General features: G+C 43.8%; 1 protein-coding gene across 3 annotated transcripts in view; it reads left to right on the top strand.

The window, feature by feature from the left end:
* The window catches only part of LOC105474167 (phosphoinositide-3-kinase regulatory subunit 6), a 68,482-nt gene that overhangs the window by 44,441 nt on the left and 4,772 nt on the right, over positions 1-19,269 (top strand). For 2 of the 3 annotated variants that reach the window (XM_011728643.2, XM_071082342.1), the window contains 5 exons: positions 2,138-2,248; positions 2,549-2,639; positions 2,978-3,048; positions 3,699-3,789; positions 6,284-6,399. In XM_011728643.2, the coding sequence (XP_011726945.2) occupies positions 2,138-2,248; positions 2,549-2,639; positions 2,978-3,048; positions 3,699-3,789; positions 6,284-6,399 (480 nt within the window). Of the gene's footprint in view, positions 1-2,137; positions 2,249-2,548; positions 2,640-2,977; positions 3,049-3,698; positions 3,790-6,283; positions 6,400-15,814; positions 19,207-19,269 lie in introns of all 3 variants that reach the window. The other variant, XR_011615368.1, reaches the window with a different exon arrangement.

Here is a 19,269-nt window from a genome sequence, read left to right as displayed (position 1 = left end):
GTTGAGCAAGTTGTCCTAAAGCTATTTTGCATAAACCATCTTGCCGCAGCAATTTGAAATGCCACTTTTATCATTTGCTAAATACTTACATGTGCCTGTATTTAGTACATGATACTTACATGTGCTTGTATGTAGTACGTGATCCTTACATGTGCTTGTAAGTATTTAGTACCTACGTACTCTCTCATTGATTTATTCATTTCTGTACAAATTAGCCTTTTGATATTTTAATATCTGACTATAGAAGCCTGCCTACCCCATTATTCTTCTTTTTCAAAACTTTTCAGAATATGCCTATTTATTTATCTTCCTGATAAACTTTAGAATTCCAAGTTTTGTTTTTGTTATTATTTTTAATCCTATTGGATTTCAATTGAAATTTGGGGAGAATTAGAATCTTTAGCATATTGAGTTTTTCTCTCTAGGAGCATGGTATAGCTCTTCATTTGTCAAAGTGTCCTTATATATCCCTCGGTATAAGTGTGAAGTTTGCATCATACAGCTTCTGTCCAATTCTCACTAAATTTATTACTCGTGTGTGATAGTGCTTCTTACTATTGCAAATGCTATCTTTATCCCATTATATGGGTAGTGCCTGAAGCTAAAAGGAAGCTATTGATTTATACATATTTATTTTAGTTTTAAAAACTGCAGTAAAAAAATGTAACATTAATTTACCACTTTTACATGTCTGTTTTTTAACTTGCCACTTTACTGAGCTCTCCATTTTGCTTTATCATTTGATTGATGAGGGTGTCTTCTTACATATTTTATTCAAATAAGGAGATTTAGGGATGCACATTTTCTGGATTATACCTTATCGGAAAATGTCTTTGCATACACACAGAGACCATTTAGCTGGGTATTAAAATACTTTTTCCTTGAAACTTGGAGGATATTACAGTGGAAACATTTGATGCAGGCCCCATTGGTTCTCCTTTGCTGGTAGCTATTTTTCTCTGCCAGGACACTGTAAGATTTTGGTTTTCCCTTTCTCCTTGTATTTAACAATTTGAAAGGCCCTATGCTTACTCCAAAAGCAATTGCCATATGAAGAGACCAGAAACATTGTGAGCAATGACAGCATTATTAGAATACGTTCATAGCTCCTCAGTGTGACCCTTTTGAAAGGAACAATATTTCAGTACGCCAGATGTGAGAGTCAGAAGAGCTCTTACAGGACCGGATATGAGTTGGATGAGATCAACTCGGAGCTTCCTTCTAGCCCTGACACTATCACATTCCATGTAGATGTTCTGAAAACCCAGTCACTATGCTGTATCATCATATGGGACCAGGGAAGGACTAGAAGACAAGATGCGTAGTCCATTCCCAATGACACGCAAACCTGAATTATTTTATTTTATTTTAAGATGGAGTTTCACTCTTGTTGCCCAGGCTGGAGTGCGATGGCACAATCTTGGCTCACCACAACCTCCGCCTCCTGGGTTCAAGCAATTCTCCTGCCTTAGCCTCCCAAGTAGCTGGGATTACAGGCATGCGCCACCATGCCTGGCTAATTTTGTATTTTTGGTAGAGATGAGGTTTCTCCATGTTGGTTAGGCTGGTCTCGAACTCCCGACCTCAGGTGACCCTCTCGCCTCAGCCTCCCAAAGTGTTGGGATTACAGGCGTGAGCCACCGTGCCCAGTCAATTAGTTTATTAATAGATGCAGGGACCACCAGAGCTGAAAGAGACATCAGATCATCTGGTTCAACCTCTCACTTTCTCTAGAAGGACATTCAGGCCTCAACGAGTTTGAATAACTTGCCCACACCTGCCTGGCCAATGGCAAGTAGCCCATCCAAGCCTAGAACCCAGTCCTGGCTCTCTCATTAGCTTCACTCTCTAGCATCTTGTCTCCCCCAGTCACTTAGCACAGTGCCTCACACATAGCAGTGCTCAGTAGTCTCTGTAGAACTGAAATTAGATTCCCTAGGGAGGCAGGGCTCTGGACAGGAATATTTTGATTGGGAGTGGAAATTCAGTGGTAGGAAAGGTTTGGAATGTGTTGAAGGATGCACTGGGTTAGTGCATCCCAGAGATGTAGGGGCTTGGAGTTTCTCTCTGAATAAAATGGCCTCTCCCACAGTGGCCTTGGGGGAGATGGTGAAGACATTCCCTGTCTCCCTCACAGCCTCCTTCCCTGGACTCATCCCAGACTGTGGACCCCTTCATCCTAGACGTCATCACCTACTACATCCGCATGGGCACCCAACCCATCTATTTCCAGATCTACACAGTCAAGGTAATCATCCCACTGAAGGCTCCAAGGGATCCCAGGACCCCACAGATTAAATACCCAGGCTCAGGGGAAGCACTGGTTATCAGGCCACAAATCAGGAACACACCCAGACTCTCTTGGTTATTAACGTTACCTCCTTCATCTCTAAATGAATCAGATCGTTATTAATTTCAAGACCTCAAATCCAAGAAGTAGGTCTTCTTTATGTGGAAGGGTTCTCCATGGCCCTGGATCCCTGGAAATCAGGGATAGAGTGATTTGGAAATCACACCAGGAAATGCCACCCTCCCTTCCTCTCTCCAGATCTTCTTCAGTGACCTGAGCCAAGACCCTACCGAGGACATCTTCCTCATTGAGCTGAAGGTGAAGATCCAAGATTCTAAATTCCCCAAAGGTAAGCATCTGCCTCCCTTTTCCCAAAGGTCATCCTGACTCAGCTTCTCCAGACTCTCATCCTCTCCCCTCTCACCTGATGATGCCTGCACCCCCGCACCCTCAGTGTTCGTCCCTGCTCTGTTCCCTACCTCTACCGAATGCCAAGGCTGCCCTTGATCCCTTCCAACCCCCGAAAGACTGAAAGGCAGCCTGGCCCCGTGAGGTGTCGCCTTTCCATCCAGGGAGATGGAGGGATGGGTAAACCCAGCAGCTCAGCTCCTGCCCTCAGAGAGATGGGGAAGTCAGGGCGAGAGGGCTGGGAACCTCCACCCCAAGCCTCTTCTCATCTCCCCACAGATGGCTTTTCACCCAGGAGGAGAGGCGTGGCCGAGGGCCCAGGGGCGGAGCTCTCCCTGTGCTACCAGAAGGTCAGCGTGCATGGGCGTGGTCAGTAGGTGGCCAAGAGGTACAGCTGGAGAGAGCGGGCCTCGAGGACAAGCAGGGAAGCAGACAGAGCCAAAGGAAGCTTCTACCTCTTTTCTTGAAGCTGCCTGCAGAGTTCCCAGCCTTCAGGGAGTTTTGCAGGGATGAGTGGGTTAAGTTGGCCTTACATGTAGACCTAGGAGGTGATCTGATTTAAAGAACAAGGGGCCTGACTCCTTGTTAAAAAATATCTTCCTCGCTAGCTGGCCAGATGCTTGAACTGATTTCACTGGAAATTTATTCTTTGGGGTCTGGAAGGCTGAACATACTTCTAGGGCTGGGAGTGCTGTAAATCTTTATCTGCTAGCCCTTATGGGACCGTAGTGACATAGACAAAACAGGGTCTGGCACAGTGGCTCATGCCTGTAATCCCAGCCTTTTGGGAGGCTGAGGCAGGAGGATCACCTGAGCCCAGGAGTTCAAGACCAGCCTGGGCAACATAGTGAGACCCCCAGCTCAAAAGAAAAAAAAAAAAAAAAGACGCTCATGGCAGGGGTGGAAAACAGGGGAGAGAGGCAAGACTGTGGATGTGGGGATGCGTGGGGAAAGGGTATGTCCTGAGGACCTCCACCTGTTCCTTGATCCCCCTCCCCAGGCCTTGCTCAGCCACCGGCCCCAAGAGGTCACTGTTTCCCTGCGGGCCACTGGGGTGGTCCTGAAGGCCATTCCAGCCAGCGATACAGAAGGTGAGGAACGGGGAATGCAGAGCAAAGAAAGAGACAAGAGATGAGAAGGGCAATGCTGGGGAGAGGGCAGAGTGGCAGGAGAAGGGGGAGCCCTCCCAGTCACGGAACTGGAGCCAGGTCCAGGGCTTGGTGACTGCCTTCAAGCTGCTTGCTGTGGGGTCCCCCAGACTCTAGCACTGGTCGCCGGCTTGAGCCTCAGCAGCCTGGTGAGACATAGCTGGAAGGTGGAGGACTACAGGGAGGGGTTACAGTTGGCCTCCTGCCACAGAACTGGGCCTGCAGGGCTAGTTGTCTTTTGTGTGAAAATTTTGGACTTTGAATGTCATTCCAAAAAAAAAATGGAGACAATAGAAGATGCCAATTTATGTGCATATAGTAAATTATAAAAATTAGCTCATATTGTGAGCTCCCTGGTCTCCTAGAATAATGCAAAGGATGGCAATATGGATTACTAACATTGCAAACATGCACCAGAGGCCAGGCAGTGAAACATGTGAACCCCAGGAAATAGATATTATTAGTATTAGCAACTTTTTACTAGAGAGGAAACCGAAGGAAAGAGAATAACGCACCCAACATCACGTCTGCGAGGAAGAATCAGAACTGGAATTCAAACCTAGGTATTCTCATGCAAGAGCCTATGTTCCTTACCACTGCCTCCCCTAGAATTGCCAACTCTCAACAGACTAGACTTAGGGGATGTTTATCCAGTGATGCTTGTAGAAGACCGTTTTGGAGCAAACAAGAAAATTCACCCAGGCAGAATTATATCTTGTTTGCCATCTTTTCCATTTGTCCGTGATATGTCCTGGCATATAGTAGATACTTGATCAATATTTGGAGAATAAATGAAATGCTACTTTACACTAAAAAATTTGTTTTAAAAATGAGTGAACACATTTGGAATATTCCAGAAGAAAAACGGAATGAAAATACACATGAGCCAGGCTGGAATGCTTACGGGGAAGCCAACTCCGATCCCTCCTCTCCTCTCCAACCACGAGTATTTACTCCGTCTCTGAAATCCACTGTGGCTTTGCTAGCACTCCAATGATGACACCTTTCTGATTTCTGACAATAATGCATTTGTGTTCATGTGTGGGTATCCTAGTGTCACAATTTCCTTAGCATCTGGCACAAAGAAGAAACTCAAGAAATTATATCACTTCCTAATGAAATTGCTTCCAGGCAAGTTGAATTCGTGGATGATGACATACGAAACTCCATCACAGCAGGACACTCTTTCCCTGCAACTCTTTAACACCATGAAGGAGACGCGTACTCGTGGCAGTAGCTCTTAACCTAGAGGTGCTCAGGAGCAGGTTGTCAAGGGCGCGGGGCCAGAGCCAGATGGGTAGGGCTCACACCCCAGCTTTGCCACTGACTATCTGTGTGACCTTGGATGTGTGACTTGTGTCCTTTCTACCTGTTTTTTTTTTTTCTAAAATGGAGATAATAAGTAGCTACTAATTTGTGTGCATACAGTAAACTATACATGTTAGCCCTTATTGTTCAAACTGTATTCCTTCCATTTCTCTCACAGACTGTCCCCACTCCCAGCCCTACTCTAGACCCTATCAGTACCAGTCTGATGATGCCACCCTCGGTGGAGCAGACTTCTACAAACCCTCTTTAGTCGGCAGGGAGGGATGAAGCCTACCAGCAGGCACACAGTAATGATTTTTGACACATTATACACTATTAAGCAACCCCATCTCTACTAAAAATACACACACACAAAAAGTTAGCTGCGTGTGATGGTGCTCGCCTGTAATCCCAGCTACATGGGAGGCTGAGGCAGGAGAATCGTTTGAACCTAGGAGGCAGAGGTTGCAGTGACCGAGATCATGCCACTGCACTCCAGCCTAGGCAACAGAGGGAGACTGTCTCAAAATATATGTATATAATATATATGTGTATATATACACATGTATATGTGTGTGTATATATGTATATGTGTGTGTATATATATGTACATATATGTGTGTATATATACACATGTGTGTGTATATATATATATATACAAAAAAAACTGTAATAAAAAAAGGAAGTAAAAGAAACACTCTAACTGTTGGCACTACTGCCCTCCTCACCCACTTGGAGCCTCTGTCCTGCACAATATCCCTGGGCAGGTGCTTCTTTCATTTGTTGCATGCCCAAGAGCTGCCGGAAGTTCAAGAGAACTTCTAGAACTTTATTCCTTTTAAAAAGGGTTGCAGGAGGACATAATGAAAGGGTGGGGGTGTGGATTTGGGTTGGTGATGGCCACTGACCTGAGGATATAGAAACTTGCGGATTCACCGGGGAAGGAAGAAGGATGATTGAGAAGGAACCGTAACTTGGCTGGGACCAAGCAGATTCAGGAAGTGGGGGCCCAAGGAGGAGTGAGAGGGCTGGGGGTGTGAAGATGGGTTCATGGAGATCTTGAGACCTAGAATCTCAAACTCCCCTACTTCCCTGGAGGTCCATTTACAGCCCCACCAATCTCATTCAGTTTCAGGGTCTCGCCATTGCCCCCTGCCTGCTGCTCCTGTCACAGACCACTCGTGTCTGAATGTCAGCGTGACAGAGGTTGTCAAGTCCTCCAACTTGGCGGGAAAGTCCTTCTCTGTAAGTACTGAGTAGACTGGGAAAGGGAGACAGCTGGCCGGGGGCTCAGAGTAGACTGGGAAAGGGAGACAGGTGGCTGGGAGCTCAGAGTAGACTGGGAAAGGGAGAGGTGGCTGGGGGCTCAGAGTAGACTGGGAAAGGGAGACAGGTGGCTGGGAGCTCAGAGTAGACTGGGAAAGGGAGAGGTGGCTGGGGGCTCAGAGTAGACTGGGAAAGGGAGACAGGTGGCTGGGAGCTCAGAGTAGACTGGGAAAGGGAGAGGTGGCTGGGGGCTCAGAGTAGACTGGGAAAGGGAGAGGTGGCTGGGGGCTCAGAGTAGACTGGGAAAGGGAGAGGTGGCTGGGGGCTCAGAGTAGACTGGGAAAGGGAGACAGCTGGCCGGGGGCTCAGAGTAGACTGGAAAAGGGAGACAGGTGGCCAGGAGCTCAGAGTAGACTGAGAAAGGGAGACAGGTGGCCGGGAGCTCAGAGTAGACTGGGAAAGGGAGACAGGTGGCCGGGGGCTCAGAGTAGACTGGGAAAGGGAGACAGGTGGCCGGGGGCTCAGAGTAGACTGGGAAAGGGAGACAGCTGGCCGGGGGCTCAGAGTAGACTGGGAAAGGGAGACAGGTGGCTGGGAGCTCAGAGTAGACTGGGAAAGGGAGACAGGTGGCTGGGGGCTCGGAGTAGACTGGGAAAGGGAGAGGTGGCTGGGAGCTCAGAGTAGACTGGGAAAGGGAGACAGGTGGCTGGGGGCTCGGAGTAGACTGGGAAAGGGAGAGGTGGCTGGGAGCTCAGAGTAGACTGGGAAAGGGAGACAGGTGGCCGGGAGCTCAGAGTAGACTGGGAAAGGGAGACAGGTGGCCAGGGGCTCAGAGTAGACTGGGAAAGGGAGACAGGTGGCTGCGAGTGCAGAGGGGAGGGTATTTAGAGAAGGGAACTGACTTCCCAGCCTTTCTGAGCCGTTGCTATTGGAATGGGTCTTCCTGTTAGAAGGAATCTGCTTTGTAGTCAGTCTGTCTGAAGTGCAGAGTACCCACTGGTATAAGGAAAGCACTTTAAGAGTCAAAGCCCTGCCCTCCAACTGCTGACCATTTGAGGACCTAAGACATACCCAGATGACTGCAAAATGCACCTACGTCCTGTCATCCCAGGCGCCACACCACAGCCAGACTCCTAAACAACGGCCCAACCTTTGACCAGATCAAACCAGCTCTCTCAATCCCCTTGCCCTTTGCCCTTTTGCCTTTGTGCATATCGATACTTTTTTTTTTTTTTTTTTCTTGAGACGGAGTCTCAGTCTGTCGCCCAGGCTGGAGTCCAGTGGTGCCATCTTGGCTCACTGCAACCTCCACCTCCCAGGTTCAAGCAATTCTCCTGCCTCAGCCTCTGGAGTAGCTGGGACTACAGGTGTGCACCATCATGCGCCATCATGCCCTGCTAATTTTTGTATTTTTAGTAGAGACGGGGTTTCACCATGGTGGCCAGGATGGTCTCAAACTCCTGACCTCAGGCAATCCACCTGCCTTGGCAAAGTGCTGGGATTACAGGCGTGAGCCGCCACGCCTGGCCGATACTTACTGATACAGACATAAGACTATTCATTTCCTTTCTACCCAATGGCCTCTCTGGACTTCACTTTCCCGCTCAGCTTGGCTTTGGTGCCCCATCACTGCACGTGAACCGTGTTCTCACTGATGTCCTCACTCCCGTGCACCACCCAGCAGGCTGACACTCTGATTTAGGTCAAGCCACTTACTCAGTCTGTATACCCAGGTGGCCAAGTGCTTCTGGAATAACCCCTGCATCCTCACTGATTAGATCCACAGCAAACTCATGACTTCCCCCTCACCTGGATCCTTGGGATCACGTAGCCCTTTCCTTACCCACCCCCTCCAGGCTCTTCTCTATCTGTTTGCAGTTCTCTCTCCCCAGCTTTGACCTCTTCCTCTCCACTGCTCCTTCCGCTTAGCCTACATACACTCAGGTCTTTTCCATCTTAAAAGAAAAAAAAAAAAAGGCCAAAAAAAAAAAAAAAATCTCTGCCATGACCCAACTACCTCTCTAGCTACCCACTGCATCTCTTTCCTTCCCTTCTCAGTCAAGCTCCTTGAAAGGTACTTCTAGAAGAGTTTCCAGCCCCTTATCAATAACTCTTCTACCCACGACCACCTGTTTACATGCGTCCCACTGTGGCAAAGTCACCTCCATGTTGCCAAAACCAGTGGTCACTTTTTAGCCCTTATATTTCTTTATCCTTTAAGATAATGTTTTTGTTTTTTTGTGTTTTGTTTGTTTGTTTGTTTTTTGAGACAGAGTCTCACTCTGTTACCAGGCTGGAGTGCAATGGCGCGATCTTGGCTCACCACAACCTCTGACTCCCTGGTTCAAGTGATTCTTCCGCCTCAGCCTCCTGAGTAGCTGGGATTACAGGCATGCGCTTCCATGCCCAGCTGATTTTTGTATTTTTAGTAGAGACGGGGTTTCACCATGTTGGCCAGGGTGGTCTCAAACTCCTGACCTCGTGATCCACCCACTTCAGCCTCCCAAAGTGTTGGGATTACAGGTGTGAGCCACTGTGCCTGGCCAAGATAATGTTTTTACCTATAAACAAAAGTTTCATTATTTATTTTGGAAAATATAAAAAAGCACAAGAAGTACATTCACCAGTAGTCGCAATCCCTGGAGAGGATGAATATTAACATTTTCAGGTGTAAACACCCAAGTCTTTTTTTCTAGCTATTTTAAGATGATTAATTGATAGCTACACTACATACTGGTCTGTACCTTGATGTTTTTTACTCAAAAATGTACTAAAACCTCGTAAATAGGTCTTGATGGGACCTTGCTTTGGTCATTAAATATGTTTTGCGTCATTAAGTATATGTCAGTATTTATTATATGATGGTTCCATATACCTATATAATTCTAATAATTCTAATAATAAATTCTAAGACGACGTTTAAGTAAGTTCTCATTTTTCCCCATTACGAGCATGTGAGCAATTTCCTTAGGGGTAAATATGTGCTAAAAATCATGGTTATGTCTTTTTAGAAGAATGCCTAGAAGTGAAATCATCCAGTCAGGTGGCATCCTTTTTATATATTTTGCCAAATTGCCCTCTAGAAAGTCAATCCCAAGTTCCAATCTGATTGTAGTGTTTGAGTGCCAATTTTGCAGCACAATTCGCATATTGATTGATTTTTTTTATCTTCACAAATTTGATGATCAAACTTTTCATTATTTTGTTTCCTTTATGACCAATTAGTAAAACTGAATACTTTCTTGTATTTCTATTTCTTCATTCATATATTTCCTATTCATATTCTCATCTCATACTAATATCCTATTTTATAGTGTGAGGACATTAACCCCTTCTTTGTCATAAATTTTGGAAATACTTTTCCCAGTTTGTCTTTTGATGCTTTTTTTAACCTAAAATAGCTTTATATTTTGACATAACAAAATCTACCATTTTCCTTTAATGGTTTCTGACTCTGATATAATTAAACATGATATATGTCTAAAGACCCCATCTCCTTGAATTTAAGGCATACCACAATTTTACATACTACTAAGAAACAAACAATGCTTCCTAAACTATGGACAATGCTCTCTTATCACATTGGTTGCAAAATACTCCCTGATTTTAGAGCTGTTAAAACATGTTTTAGAATCAATGAAAATGGCAGACCTGTTTAATAGTAGTATGCTGTTCCTTCCTTGTGGTTTTATTCTTTTATTTCTTCACTCATTCTAAACATCTTTATTTTATAATCTGATTTGTGTAATTCCATTATCTATAATTACTGGGAGTCTAATCCTTCTGTTTATTGGGTTCACTGACCCCCTCCCCACAGTAGCTTAATTCCTTGTTTTTCAATTATGAGTTCATATTTCTTAGGGCTTTATCTGTGGGAAAACTGGGTGGAAAAACTGTCCTTCTAGAGAAATTCTGAATTTGTTTTTGCCAACTGCCTCGGAGATGTTATCAGCTCAGAACCATATTTTGAATTCAGTTTTGGCTGAGAAATTGCCAGACCACGAAGATAGTGTACATGTGTACCCCAGATTCACATCCGGACGGGCTCGTAGCTAAGAATCTCCAGGAAAGACTTGCCTTCCTCACTCATCGTACAAGCCAAAGCAGATGGGCTTTTTTTTCTGTGGTCTTCCCTATTTCTGTGTTTGTTTTTTCGTCCGTTTGTGTCTTTTGCTTTATTTTGCTTTCTAGTCTTTCACTGAGAGTGTAGCCTTCAAGAGTCCCTGCTTCATGTAACTCCACACCATTGCCTCCCATCCCCACGTGGCTATTTAAACCCAAGCCCTTTGATTCCTGAGATTATTAGCAAATGCTCCTAGGACAGCCAAAGCATCTGACTTATACAATTTCAACTTCTTTGGAATGTACTGACATTTTTTTTGTTGCCTGGTACATGATCAACTTTTTTTTTTTTTTTTTTTTTTTTTTTTTTGAGACTGAGTCTCACTCTGTTGCCAGGCTGGAGTGCAGTGGTGAGATCTCGGCTCACTGCAGCCTCTGCCTCCCGGGTTCAAGTGATTCTCCTGCCTCAGCCTCCCAAGTAGCTGGGACTACAGGTGTGTGCCACCACGCCCAGCTAATTTTTGTACTTTTAGTAGAGACAGGGTTTCACCATGTTGGCCAGGATAGTCTCGATCTCTTGGCCTCGTGATCCGCCCACCTTGGCCTCCCAAAGTGCTGGGATTACAGGAGTGAATGATCAACTTTTTGATATTCAATGGCAACTAAAACTACATGTTTGTTTTCTATCTATAGAATATATAAAGTATGAAGTTTAGTTATTAAATCAAACACATTATATTACTGTAATCTACAAATTTAAAATATTTTTTGTCTACTTCATCTGGCCAAAACAAAGAGGTTTGTGGATGTTCCTGCTGTGGTTTTGATTTTGTCAATTCTATCTGGATTTCTTTGAAGGTGAACTTTCTTCTAGTTTTTGATGCTGCTGTTGTATAATATGATGCCTTCTTATGCCTAGTCTTTGTATGAGACTGTTTTTTCTCTCTCTCTCTCTTTGGAAGCCTTAAATACTTAGTTTCAGTGAAGAGTCTGAATGTCACAGGAATATACCTTGGTGGCATCTTTTTTTCATTCATCATTTTGGACCTTTGATGGACATTCTCAATCTGGAGACTCATATCTTTCAGTTCTCAGATATTTTCTAATACAATCTTTAAAATAGTTTCCTTCCCTTTATTTCTTTGCTTTCTCTTTCTGGAACTATGAATAGTAGGATGTTTGACCTTCTAAATTAATGCTCTAATTTTCTCATCTTCTTTCTCCCATTGTCCTTCTTTGTCATTTCTTCAATATTGGGGGAGTTTTCTTCAAATTCATTTTTTGAAAATTTAGGCTATTTAAGAATTCTTTCTTGTTTTCTCGTTATTTGTTGTCTCTCTTAATATGGTCTCTTGGCTGGGCACGGTGGCTCACGCCTGTAATCCCAGCACTTTTGGAGGTTGAGGAGAGCGGATCACGAGGTTAGGAGATCGAGACCAGCCTGGCCAACATGATGAAACCCCACCTCTACTAAAAATACAAAAATTATCTGGGCGTGGTGGTGGGTGCCTGTAATCCCAGCCACTTGGGAGGCTGAGGCAGGAGAATCGTTTGAACCTGGGAGGCGGAGGTTGCAGTGAGCCAAGATCGTGCCATTATACTCCAGCCTAGGCAACAGGGTGAGACTCTGTCTCAAAAAAAAAAAAAAAAAAAAAAAAGGTCTCTCTCTTAACTAAAGAGGGGGCACTAAAAACCTGGGTCAATGGTGGGCTTCTCAGTGGGCAGTCAGAAGGCCATGGTCCTTTCTGTGGGGGGAACCCAGATGTCAGTATTTGCAAGTCTCTTTGCTAGGACAGTTTTATTTTTCCAGAAATGAGTCCTTTGGGCTCCTGCCTCAGCAAGTAAAGGGGGCCAGGCATGAGGGGTGGATAAGCCTGCTTATTATGCCTGTCAATCTGGATCTGGGATAATTTCACTTTCTCTTTTCCAATTTGGATGCCTTTTATTTCTTTCTCTTGTCTGATTGCTCTAACTAGGACTTCTGTCATGTTGAATAGGAGTAGTGACAGTGGGCATCCTTGTCTTATTCTAGTTCTTAGAGGTAATGCTTTTAATTTTCCCTCACTCAGTGTGATGTTGACTGTCAGTTTGTCATATATGGCTTTTATTATTTTGAGATATGTTCCTTCTATTCCCACTTTGGTAAGGGCTTTTATCATGAAGAGATGCTGGATTTTATGAAATGCTTTTTCTGAATTTATTAATACAATCATATGATTTTTGTTTTTAATTCTGTTTATGTGGTGAATCACATTTATCGATTTGTGTATGTTGAACCAACCTTGCATTATTGGAGTAAAACCCACTTGATTGCAGTGCATATCTTTTTGATTCACTGTTGAATTTGGTTTGCTAGTATTTTGTTGAGGATTTTTGCATCTATGCTCATCAGGGATATTGGTCTATAGTTTTCTTTTTTTGTTGTGTTCTTGCCTAGCTTTGGTATCAGAGTGACCCTGGCTTCGTAGAATGAGTTAGGGAGGATTCCCTTCTTCTCAGTGTATTTTGAACAGTGTCAGTAAGATTAGTATCAGTTCTTCCTTGTATGTCTGGTAGAATTCCACTGTGAACCCATCTGCTCCTGGGGTTTTTTTTTTAGTTGAGAGATTTTTTTATTAGTAATTCAATTTCATTACTCATTACTGGTGTGTTCAAGATTCTACTTCTTCTTGGTTCGATCTTGGGAAGTTGTACATCCTAGATAAATGGAATTTATCCATTTCCTCTAGATTTTCCTGTTTTGTGCATAGAGATGCTCATAGGTCTCTGATGATCTTTTGCATTTCTTTTGTATTAATTGTAATGATACCTTTCTCATTTCTGATTGTGCTTATTTCATTCTTCTCTCTTTTTTTCTTGGTTAACCTAGTTAGTGGTCTATCAATTTTGTTTATCATTTCAAAGAACCAATTTTTCATTACATTGATCCGTGGTATTTTTTTGTCCCAATTCCATTTAGTTCTGCTCTGATCTTTGTTAGTTATTTTCTTCTGCTAGCTTAGGGTGTGGTTTGTTCTTGTTTTTCTAGTTCCTTGAGAAGCAACATTAGGTTATTGATTTGAGATCCATCTTTTTAATATAGGTATTTAACACTATAAACTTCCCTGTTAGCACTGCTTTTGATGTATTCCTTGAGGTTTCGGTATATTGTGTCTCTATTTTCATTCATTTCAAAAATTTTTTTATTTCTGCCTTAATTTTATCATTGATGCAACAATCATTCAGGAGCAAATTATTTAATTCCCATGTATTTAAGTAGTTTTGAGGGTTCCTCTTGGTGTTGATTTCTAGTTTTACTCCACTTGGTCTGAGAAGGTACTTGATATGATTTCAGGTTTTTAAAAACTTTACCGAGACTCACCTCGTGGTCTAGCATATGGCCAATTTTTGAGACTGTTCCATGTGCAGATGAGAAGAATTACGTTCTGCAGTTGTAGAGTAGATTGTTCTGTAAATGTCTGTTAGGTCCATTTGGTCTACAGTCCAATTTAAGTCCAGAGTTTCTTTGTTGATTTTCTGCCTTGATAATTTGTCTAGTGCTATCAGTGGAGTACTAAAGTCTCCCTCTATTATTCTATTGGTGTCTGATGTGGTTTGGCTGTGTCCATACCCAAATCTCATCTTGAATTCCCACATGTTGTGAGAGGGACCCAGTTGGAGGTAATTGAATCATGGGATCAGGTCTTTCCTGTGCTGTTCTTGTGATAGTGAGTAAGTCTCACAAGATCTGATGGTTGTATAAGAAGGAGTTTCCCTGCACAAGCTCTCTTTTTGCCTGCTGCCATCCATGTAAGATGTGACTTGCTCCTTCTTGCCTTCTGCCATGATTGTGAGGCCTCCCCAGCCATGTGGAACTGTAAGTCCACTAAACCTCTTTCTTTAGTAAATTTCCCAGTCTCAGGTATGTCTTTATCATCAGCATGAAATGGATTAACACAGTAAATTGGTACCAGTAGAGTGGGGTGCTGCTGAAAAGATACCCAAAAATGTGGAAGCAACTTTGGAACTGGGTAACAGGCAAAGGTTGGAACAGTTTGGAGGGCTCAGAAGAAGATAGGAAAATGGGAAAGTTTGGCACTTCCCTAGAGACTTGTTGAATGGTTTTGCCCAAAATGTTGATAGCGATATGGACAATAAAGTCCAGGCTAAGGTGATCTCAGATGGAAATGAGGAACTTTTTGGGAACTGGAGGAAAGGTGACTCCTGTTATGTTTTAGCAAACTGGTAGCATTTTTGTGGAACTTTGAACTTGAGAGATATGATTTATGGTATCTGGCAGAAGAAACTTCTAAGCAGCAATGCATTTAAGAGGTGACTTGGGTGAGGTTAAAGGCATTCAGTTTTATAGGGGAAGCAGAGCATAAGAGTTTGGAAAATTTGCAACCTGACAATGCAATAGAAAAGAAAATCCCATTTTCTGAGGAGAAATTCAGGTCGGCTGTAGAAATATGCATAAGTAATGAGCAGCCAAATGTTAATCCCCAAGACAATGGGGCAAATGTCTCCTGGTCAGGTCAGAGGTCTTCACAGCAGCCTCTCCCATCACAGGCCCTGAGGCCTAGGAGGGAAAAATGGTTTCATGGCTGGGCCCAGGGTACCCATGCCATGTGCAGCCTAGAGACTTGGTGTTTTGCATCCCAGCTGCTCCAGCCATGGCTGAAAGGGACCAATGTAGAGTTCGGGCCGTGGCTTTAAAGGGTGCAAACCCCAAGCCTTGGCAACTTTCATGTGGTGTTGAGCCTGCAAGTGCACAGAAGTCAAGAATTAGTGTTTGAGAACCTCCATCCAGATTTCAGAGGATGTATGAAAACTCCTGGATGCCCAGGCAGAAGTTTGCTGCACAGGCAGGACCCTCATAGAAAACCTCTGCTAGGGCAGTACAGAAGGGAAATGTGGGGTCAGAGCCCCCATGCAGAGTCTCTACTGGGGCACCACCTAGTAGAGCTGTGAGAAGAGAGCCACCATCCTCCAGACCCAGAATGGTAGCTCCACTGACAGCTTGCATGTGCACCTAGAAAAGCCACAGACACTCAACACCAGCCCATGAAAGCAGCTGGGAGGGAGGCAGTACCCTGCAAAACCATAGGGCCAGAGCTGCCCAAGACCATGGGAACCCACCTCTCACAACAGCGTGGCCTGGATGTGAGACATGGAGCCAAAGGAGATCATTTTGGAGGTTTAAGATTTGACTGCCCTTCTGGATTTCAGACTTGCATGGGGCCGGTAGCCCCTTTGTTTTGGCCAACTTCTCCCGTTTGGAATGGCTGTGTTTACCCAATGCCTATACCCCTGTTGTATCTAGGAAGTAACTAACTTGCTTTTGATTTTACAGGCTTATAGGCAGAACGGACTTGCCTTGTCCCAAATGAGACCTTGGACTTTGGACTGTGGACTTTTCAGTAAATGCTGAAATAAGTTAAGACAGGGGGGCTGTTGGGAAGGCATGATTGGTTTTGAAATGTGAAGACACGAGATTTGGGAGGGGCCGGGGTGGAATAATGTGGTTTGGCTGTGTCCCTACCCAAATCTGATCTTGAATTCCCACATGTTGTGGGAGGGGCCTGGTGGGAGGGAATTGAATCATGGGGACAGGTCTTTCCTGTGCTGTTCTCGTGATAGTAAGTCTCACGAGATCTGATGGTTGTATAAGAAGGAGTTTCCCTGCACAAGCTCTCTTTTCGCCTGCTGCCATCCATGTTAGACATGACTTGCTCCTCCTTGCTTTCTGCCATGATTGTGAGGCCTCCCCAGCCATGTGGAACTGTAAATCCATTAAACCTCTTCCTTTTGTAAATTTCCCAGTCTCAGGTATGTCTTTATCGGCAGTGGAAAATGGATTAATACAGTGGCTATCTCTTTGATGTAGTAGTATTTATTAATCTGGGTGCTCCAGTGTTGGGTGCATATATATTTAGAACTGTTATGTCTTCTTGTTGAATTGATCCCTTTATCATTATAAATGACCTTGTCTTTTTTTACTGTTGATTTAAACCCCATTTTATCTGATATAAATATAGCTACTCCTACTTGCTTTTGGTTTTATTTGTGTGAAGTATCTTTTTCCACCCCTTAGAGTGTAAATGTCTTTAACAGTTAGGCAGATTTCTTGTATGCAACATACAGTTGGATCCTGTTTTTCTTACCCATTGCAACATACAGTTGAATCCTGCTTTTCTTATCCATTCCACCAGCCTATACCTTATTGATCCCTCTACTTCAGCCTCCTGAGTAGCTGAGACCACAGGTGCTAGCCACTATGCCCAATTAATTTTTAAATTTTTTTGTAGAGAAGAGGTCTCACTATCTTGCCTAGGCTAGACTCAAATTCCTGGACTCAAGTGATCCTCCTATCTTAATGCTTGGAACTCAAGCATCTCAAAGTGCTGGGATTACAAGCATGAGCCACTGTGCACAACTGGGCCTATATCTTTTAAGTGGAGCATTTAGTCCATTTACATTTAAAGTTAGTAGTGATATGTGAGGTTTTGTTCCTGTCATAATTATTACCTAGTTGTTTTGCAGTCTTGTGTAATTGTTTTATAAGACCTACATGTTTTATACTTCCCTGTGTTTTTATGACAATGAGTATCACCCTTTTGTTTCCATGTTTAGAAATCCTTTGAGCATTTCTTGTAGGACCTGTCTAGTGGTGACAAATTCCCTTAGTGTTTGCTTGTCTGGCAAATACTTTATTTCTCCTTAATTTATGAATTTGTGTTTAGCAGGATACAAAATTCTTGGCATCTTTTTTTCTTTAAGAAGACTGAAAATAGAACCCCAGTCTCTTCTGGCTTGTAAGGTTTTGGGTGAGAAGCCTGTTGTTAGTCTGATGGGATTCTCCTTTTAGGCAATTAGACAAAATATATATATTTGAAGTTATATTTATATATTAATACTCCAATGAAGCTGGCTTCTAGCACTGTCATAAATGTTTTACCCAGTTTTATATTCCTTTGGTCAATTTTGAGGGGAATTCCGTTACTAGAACTGAAGCCCTGTTCTCTGAGTCTTTAAACACCCTAAATCTATAAATTCAGAGACACCACTTTCTTATAGACTTTTTTCTACACGCCTGACTATTAAGTGTTGGCCTCGATCCCTGAACTCCTTTTCCTAGATCCTTAAGTAGCTACTGTCCTCAATTTCTATCCATGTCTCACTTCTGTTCTCATTTCCTGGGCTATCAAACTCACAAGGATTTAGTTCCATTTGTTAAGTCCTCCCAAATCTGTATCTTCTGCTCTGACATTCATACCTGAGTTTTTGACTCCTGCACTGAACTAAGTTAGCATGAACTGGATGTCCCACAGTACCACAAACTCAAGATATTTAAAATCAAAGCCAGTACTTTCTAATAGTTAAGAGCTCTCTAGAGCCAGATTGTCTGGGTTCAGATCTTGCCTCTGTCGTTTGCCAGCTATTTGATGTTAAGCAAGTTAATCTCTCTGTGACTCAGTATCATTTTATAAAATGAGGAGACAGTCATTCTTCAGTATCCATGGGTGATTGTTTCCAGGACCCCCAAGGATACAAAAATTCGTGGATGCTAAAGTCTTTTACTGTTGGCCCTTTGTATCTGCAGTTTCCACATATGCAGATATGGAGGGCCAGCTATAATAACATTACCTACCTCATCCAGTTATCAGGATTGATTGTTGCATGTGAAGCTCTTAGAAGAGTGCTTGGCTAAAGTAAACATTGTGTATGTGTTAGCTGCCATTTTTATTTCATCTCCTCCTTATATCCCCTATCTCGTGTAATGGTACCATCATTAACCAATCACCTCTGCCAGAAACCCAGGAGTCATCCCCGCTGCCTCCTCTTCCTCACTTTCCTTTGTCCTGATGGAACACTTCTCAAATATCTCCCTTCTTTGTCCTCTCTCTTCTGGTCCAGCTTGGTTGACCAACTGTCCCTGTCTGCCTGGGACTAAAGGGGTTTCTTGGACTTAGGACTTTGAGTGCTAACACCAGGAAAGTCCCAGGCAAATCAAGCTAATTGGTCACCCCAAGTCTGACCTTCATCTATCTCCTTCTAGCTGGTCTCCCCGGCAATACTCTGATCCTCCTTAAGTCCACCTTCCTGCCCATGTTATTCCATACTGAAAACTCCTCCATCATCTCCCATTCTCCAAGGGCAGAAAAACTCTTCAGTGTTGCATAGCTTCACTCCTCTTCTTCTCCATCTGCAGCTTTGGGCACTCCCTGGAGGCTCTTCCCACCACGTGTTTGGAAGTGTTCCTGAAGTCACATCTCTGTGCCTTTGCTCATGCTAGTTCCCGGACCTGAAACCTCATTCCTCCCTTCCACCTGCCCACCTTCTTTTTATAATTCCTACTCATCCTACAAGTTGAGACTCAGGTATCATCTCCCTCAGGAGGCCTTTCCTACTGCTTTTCCCCCTTCTTTCCACATCCTCCACCCTCCTCCTCTCACCTAGGTGAGCTAAGCGCACCACCCCTGTGCTCCCATAGGACCCTGGGGACATAGCTATGGAAACATTTGTGACACTATAAATGGCATGATCTTTGTATGTCAATGGCCTGCAAGCTCCCTAGGCTCAGGACCCTCATCTTAGTTGGTGTGGTGTCTGGCCTGCAGCGGGGTCCCACCAGATGTTTGTTGAGTCATCTAATCCACCTTCCACCTCATTCTAGATCTCAAGCCGGAACTGGAAGCTGACTCTGAGGCAGCCTATCCACTGCAGGAGAGCTCTGATTGAGAGGTCTGCCTTGAGCTGAAATCTCTCTTATTATAGGGCAGTCCAATATTGAAGTTTTAGGCTCTA

Source organism: Macaca nemestrina, chromosome 17 (assembly GCF_043159975.1).
Source record: "Macaca nemestrina isolate mMacNem1 chromosome 17, mMacNem.hap1, whole genome shotgun sequence".
Taxonomy (NCBI): domain Eukaryota; kingdom Metazoa; phylum Chordata; class Mammalia; order Primates; family Cercopithecidae; genus Macaca; species Macaca nemestrina.
This window is presented reverse-complemented; position numbering and strand designations above follow the sequence as displayed.